Source organism: Chaetura pelagica, unplaced genomic scaffold (genome assembly GCF_000747805.2).
Source record: "Chaetura pelagica isolate M959 unplaced genomic scaffold, ChaPel_1.0 scaffold962, whole genome shotgun sequence".
NCBI lineage: Eukaryota > Metazoa > Chordata > Aves > Apodiformes > Apodidae > Chaetura > Chaetura pelagica.
In genome coordinates, this window is record NW_009952479.1 from 834,705 (window position 1) to 841,176 (window position 6,472).

The 6,472-nt window shown below is 62.7% G+C and overlaps 1 protein-coding gene across 1 annotated transcript in view; it reads left to right on the top strand.

The window, feature by feature from the left end:
- The first annotated feature begins 5,001 nt into the window (after positions 1-5,001).
- Positions 5,002-6,472, top strand: part of GCGR (glucagon receptor) — a 28,926-nt gene continuing 27,455 nt past the window's right edge. The window contains exons 1-6 of the mRNA XM_010008686.1: positions 5,002-5,055; positions 5,249-5,345; positions 5,487-5,594; positions 5,762-5,883; positions 5,976-6,082; positions 6,204-6,357. Coding sequence (XP_010006988.1) covers positions 5,002-5,055; positions 5,249-5,345; positions 5,487-5,594; positions 5,762-5,883; positions 5,976-6,082; positions 6,204-6,357 — 642 coding nt within the window. The remainder of the gene's footprint in view (positions 5,056-5,248; positions 5,346-5,486; positions 5,595-5,761; positions 5,884-5,975; positions 6,083-6,203; positions 6,358-6,472) is intronic.

Genomic DNA, 6,472 nt, shown 5'->3' on the forward strand with positions numbered 1-6,472 from the left:
TTCCGCCTCCCGCCGCGCCCGGGCGGCCGGCCGGGCAGAGGACGGGGCATCCGCTGCCCCATCCCCTCGCCGGGCTCCGCGGTGCAGCCGCCCTGTCCCACGCAGCACTCGGCAGAGCTTATGGTGGGTGTTCTGACCCGTGCCAGATTCAATTGTTGCCCTTGTGATTTCCTCGGCTTTATTTGTGCAGCAGCAGGAAATTTAGGGCCCGCAGGACCCCTCCTCGGCGTGTTAGTGCCGCCCCAGCTGCCAGCTCCTGCCCTTCCCACCAATCCCTGCTCTTTTCCACACGCTGTGGTGCAGGTTTTTTTTATGTTCTGTTGCCTGGAGAAGGGAAAAGAGAAAAGACTCAATAGAGAAGAGGCAAAATGTGGATTAAAAATAGTTAATGAAAAAATGTGACCGCAAGCCCTGACCGGCAGCGCAGGGCTGAGACCAGCCAGCAAGAGCAGCTCTGCTCCCTGCACCTCGCTGTGCCTGGCAGAGGAGACGGAGAGGGAGAAGCAGAGGAGAGGCAGGCTCTGGCAAGCTGGATGCAGCAGAAATAGGATGACCAATCTGAGCTCCTCCATTGCATCCTGCCCTGTCCTGTGTTCCCTGTGGCCAGAACCCCTGTCCCTGTTTGTCTATCCCAGGGCTTCTGGGGAACATGCCGGGGAGCAGCAGGCACCAGGGGGCACAGGGCACCAGTGTCACCACACAGCACCCAGCTGGTGGCAGCTGTGCCCAGGTGCTGCAGGTGCCTGGGACAGGGAGGGACCCTGCCAGGTCCCCTGCCCGGCGGGGCTGCTGTGTGCAATGCCACTTGCACATCTGCATGGCAGCAGTGCAGGGTTTGTGCTCACTGCTGGGTGAGGTACCAGGAGGTTGTCACCAGGCTTGGGGAGGGTGCTGAGCTCCTGGTGCAGGAGTGCATGCACGTCTGTCTGCACTGACCTTTTCCTAGGCTTTTCCCAGTCCTGTGCTTTCCCCATGACACGCTAACCACACATGTCACATTGTGTCCCTTGTGTATGCTCCTGTGTTTCGTGGGTTTTCATGCAACACGATTAACAAGAAAAAGGCATTTCCCTGAGCCAGGAGTGAGGTGCTGCGTGGCTCAAGCTCAGCGAGGGCCAGAGCCTGTGAGGCAGTGAGGTTAACTGAGCACTGCCTGGCTGCCCAGCCCTGCCTGCAGACCCCACTGCCTCCCTGGCACAGGGCAGGTGCCCCTGGCTGTCCCTCTCGGTAGTGGAGCGGTTGTGGAGGGGCTGATGCAAAGAGCATTTGTCCTGATGACACAGGGTGAGTGCTGCTTGTTTGTATCCTCTGCTGCTGTTGACGAAAACACTGTCAGGGCTGGTTTAGGGTTTCTTGGTCCAGAGTGACACAGAACCCGACATCGTTGGTGCCTGGTGACGTTGGCTCTCTCCATGAGCTGCTCAGTGTTTCCACAGTCATGGAGCACTGTGCAAACAAGCTGTGGTCTCACACTGCAAGGGCAGCTCCAGCCTGTTCAGCTCTTCCTCTGCTGCCCAAGTTTTTGATACTCACTTCATGGAGGGCAACTGGAGCCACTGTGAGGAGTGGAAGGTGTCCCCAAGTTCAGGGCAGTGACACAGGGGAGACACAGACCAGACCTCCCGAATCTCCCCACTGTTGGTCCTGCCTGCCATGGTCCTGGGTGGAAAGTGGAGCAGCATCTGCAAGTGCCAGGCTGGTGCTGGCATTGCATCAGTTCTGGCCCTGCACCATCCCCTCCCCTGCCAAGTGCCGAAGCCCCTGCCGCGCTGGCTTGTAACTCTGAGCTCAAAGCCAAGCCAGCCGTGGAAAGAGCTGCATTAGCACACTGGGGGCTAATCCCTTGTCCAGAAGGGGACAGCCCCCACTGCTGCCCCTGGAGCAAGGGGTGCCAGGCGTGGAGCTGTGCTGATGGTCAGAGGGACCAGGTTGTGGTGGGCTGCTCCAGCCTCCCGGCGCTGCACAGGGCCAGGGCTGGGCCAGGGCGCTCCCAGGTCACGTTGCAGATGCCCATGAGTGTCCCTGTGGAGGCTTCGTGGAGCTGCTGATCCGTGTGGCAATCGGCCGCAGGGATCCCAGATGTGGAGCTTGTTCCCTTGCACGTGTGATGGCAGCCAAGGCTGGACACTGGCTGGGGTGGAAAAATCCCAGAGGAATCTCCCCTGGGCAGGGCTGGGCGTTCAGCTGGACACAGAGGTCAGCGTTGGAACAGGAGGTGCCACGGGGAAATGCAGGGGCTGCACACCTGTGAGTGCAGACAAAATCGTGACTCAAACCTTCTCCCATCTGTTCCCTATGGCTTGGTGTGATGCCACAGCAGTGGCAGCAGCCCAAGCAGAGATGATGGTGCCCCTATCCAACACCTCTGTCTCCCCCCCACCAGCACGTGGGCTGCCAGCACTGACCCTTCCCCGCTGAGCACAGCCCTCCTGGGGCTGGTTTGTCTCCCCTCCTCTCCCTGGCAGGCCGAGGTCTCCCCTGCACGGCTGCAGAGCGGTGCCGGGTGTTTGCAGCCTGGCCCCTGCGGGGGTCAGCAGCCGCAGAGCCATGACATGGGGACACTCTGCATTGCCCAATGCCAGCATGGGGCAAAAGTCCCCTGTGCTCCCACTGCGGCACCGTGAGCCCGGCCCAGGCACTCACAGGGCACCCCGCACCGGATACCCACAGCTCAGCGTGGCAGAGGGTCTCCCAAAGTCTGGCCCCAGCTGGGAGAGAGTTGCTGAGGCAGGGAACGTGGCACCAGGGACTGGGTAGTCACAGCAGGATGAGAGGAGGTGGTGACACAGAGTCGGGTCCTTCCTGCAGCAGTGGGCAGGGCTGAGGGGGGCACCTGGCACTGGCAGCCATGGCCCATCCAGACAGCAGCCACTGCTGCTCCAAGCACTGCAGGCACCAATACTGGGCAGTTCCAGCTCCTGAGAGGTGCTCAGTACTGCCGGTGGTCCAAGCTGCCCCAGACCCCACTGTCCTGGACACACAGGGCTACAGCTCCTTCCCTGCCACTGCTCGTCTGCACCAAACCCGGGACGACTGGTCCATGGCTGCGCCTGCACGCCCACGTGGCTGCTCAAAATAGCCCGTGTCCCCGAGAGCGCTTCGTGGGGTGGCCAAGCAGCCAGGGGTCCCTGGCACAGGGAGTAGGGTCCAGCCCAGCACTGCTGGGGCAAAGGGCCTGGGCAGGGCCCCACTGGAGGGGGAGCCCCGTGCCAGAGGCAAAGAGCGTGACCGTCCTTGTGCCAGGACCCCTCACCCAGTGCAGTCTGCCCAGCTTGGCCAGGCCCCTGGGCTGGGGGAGCCGCTGCCAACCCAGGGGGAGTCTGGGGCAGAGGCCTCCTCACTGCTAAATCCCATTGCAGGCAGCTAAAAATAGAGACACCTCTGCCCCAAAGCTGCTCCCTGGGTGGAGGGGCTGGCAGCAGGGTTGCTGCTGGAGGAGCATACACTGCCAGGGTAGGGATGCTCGGAGCAGGGGATGGGCACCGGGAGGTTCCCACAGGGCCAGTCCACGGGCGGTGGGTTGGATGGGGCAGGTGGGGCTGGGGACAGAGGGATTGGGGGGACAGGGATGCTGGTGTGGGGCTGGATGGGGACAAAGATGCTGGTGTGTGCAGGTGGCCAGTGGGCACCCACCGAAGGTCCCCATCATTCCCAGAGGCCACCCAGCATGGTCTGTCCCAGGAGATGGTTCCTTCTGCCCCGGCACTGTCTAAATAAGGCGCGCGCCGGCAGGTCCAGCTCCCCAAGCTGCATCTGGAGCCCCACACGCTGATTAATGAGCTTCTCATGCAGCCGCTTGCGACACGGCGAGTGGGTCTGCATGGAGGAAACACGACTTTCCCAGGGATAAAAATAGGCTCGGGCCAAGCGGCGAGCCCTGGGAGCGGTGGCTGGCCCGGGAGCACAGCACTCTGGCCAGTGCCCGGGGAGGCTTGGGGGGGTGATGCTTCAGTGTCTGTGGTGGCACCAGCAGTTCTGTCTGTTCTGTCCCTGTCCCCCCATGACTGCCCTCACCCCCCACAGCTGTGCTGTGCCATGGGGCTGCTGTCAGAATGGCCCCTTGTCGGCAGAGCCCAAATCCCACTCAGGAGCCCTGTAACCGGCTTAGGGGGATACAGGGAATTACGGCACCTCGTGAGCCGGACTTTGTGTGGGAGCTCCCGGGTTTTGCCATGTCAGACCAGGCTCCAAGTCGCTCGCCAGCTCTGGGGGTGATGGAGCCATAGTGGCAAGGCCAGGCTGAGCTGTTGCTGGGGCTGTGGTAGCCCCATGGGCCAGGGATCCCCATGGGTTGATGATTAACCACACAGACGCTGGCAGCCATGCCTGCAGCTCCATGCCCACCTCCATCCTGGGTGCCTGCTGTGGCCAGGCAGACCAGGAACAGGGATGGGGTACCCCAAGGGCGACCCTGCAGGGGCATCCTAGGGACCCAGCCACCTCCACTGCTGGACAAAGCTCCTGTGGAAGTGGCAGGGGGCAAGGCAGCCCCTGCCCTGAGATGATGCTCAGGCATGAGGAGGGGTCCTGGCTGCTGCCAGGGTTCCTGGCTCTTGAGGCTCAGCACTGTGGGGTACCAGCACCTGTATGGGGTGGGTCCCAGCCCAGGTCCACGTGTGGGTGGTCCAGAGGCAACCTTGAGGTTCTGCCCTGTGCCAGCTGGTCTGGGCTCGATGAGGCTGCAGCTCCAGTGCCAGCCTGGGGAGGAGGTGGCAGGTACAAGGCAGCTCTTCAGCCTCACGGGCTCACAAACAACCAGTGGAACGTTAAAGCCAGGTGGAGTCGGGCAAGGACGAGGACAGGACATGGTGCAGTGACTGTGGCTGGCTCTGCCTGCAGCCCTGCCCCCCGGGCTCTGCCGGCAGCCCCATCACCCTGCATCTTGTGCAGGGTCACCCGCGTGCCAGGGCCCTCGACACCAGGGCAGAGGAGCTGCCGAGGGCCGGTAGGACACCCAGGGCCCTGCACTGCTCCCCATGCGGCTCTCGGCCCGGAGGAGGGATGTCCCAGCCTCATCTCCTCAGCATCGTGTTGCTGCTGCTCCTCTGCTGCCAGGTAAGGATGGGACATCCCACACCGTGGTGCTGTGCCCTGCACCAGCCCCTGGCATGGCACAGCACAGCACCAAGTGGTAGGGCATGGCACATTAGCCTGTGCTTGCCCATGGCCATCCCAGAGGCAGGGTCACTGTCCTGCTTGTCACGGTGGCTCACAGCATGGCACAGGTGACCCTCCCCCATGTCCCCAGAGCCCCTCTGCCCAGATCACAGATTTCCTCTTCGAGAGCTGGAAGGCATACAGCGAGGAGTGCCACCGCAACATGAGCCGCCTGCCTGCGCCCACGGGTGAGAGCTGGCGTGGGATCGGGGGCAGGGGAATAAGGGTATGGAGTCTAGGGGGACAGAGACCTGGGCAGAGGTCTGACAGGGTCCCGATGCCCGGTGTGGGTGAGGCTGAGGGTGCTGCCATGTCCTGTCCCTCTGCAGAGCTGGTCTGTAACCGCACCTTCGACAAGTTCTCCTGCTGGCCCGACACGCTGCCCAACAGCACCGCCAGCGTCCCCTGCCCCTGGTTCCTGCCCTGGCACCAGAAAGGTAACAGCTGCATGAGGGTGTGTGTGCACACGTGTGTGGTGTGTGTGTGCACGTGTGGTGTGTGTGCACGTGTGCACGTGCTGCTCCAGGCTGTCTCGCCTGGCCCGGCGCTTGGTGCCGGCGCTGGCTGCGGCCCCAGCAGACCCCGTCGCCCTCTCCCGTCACAGTGAAGCACCGACACGTCTTCAAGACCTGCGGGCCGGACGGGCAGTGGGTGACAGGCCCCCAGGGACAGTCCCTGCGTGATGCCACACAGTGTAAGCTTGATGCCGAGGACCTGGAGGCACAGGTAGGCTGAACTGTGGGGCAGACAGCGTGAGGGTCCCTTCCCACCCTGCCTGCCCCTGCCCTCACTTGCTTTCTCTTTCTCTCTCTCCCCAGGAAAAATTTGCCAAGACCTACGGCAGCTTCAAGGTGATGTACACTGTGGGCTACTCGGTGTCACTGTGTGCGCTGCTCCTTGCCCTGGCCCTGCTGCTGGGCTTCAGGTAGGGGTGTGGGCATGGCAGCCCAGCTGGGGGGCATAGGGAGGCCATGATGGGAGTCTGGGGGTGCAAGTGGGGCTGTGACAGGGGTCTGGACACTGACAGCAGCTCATCACCTCCACAGCAAGCTGCACTGCATGAGGAACTACATCCACATGAACCTCTTTGCCTCCTTCATCCTGAAGGGTGTCTCCGTGCTGGTCATTGACGCCCTGCTCAAGACCCACTACAGTGACAAGATTGACGACTACAACGTGCACATCTGGCTGAGCGATGAGGTGAGGCCTGGAGTTGGGGGGCTGGGGGCCATGGGGATGGGATCCATGGGGCAGGCGGAGCTGGAGGGGCTGGGGGCATGGACAATGCTGCAGCCCTGTCCCCTGCCCACAGGCA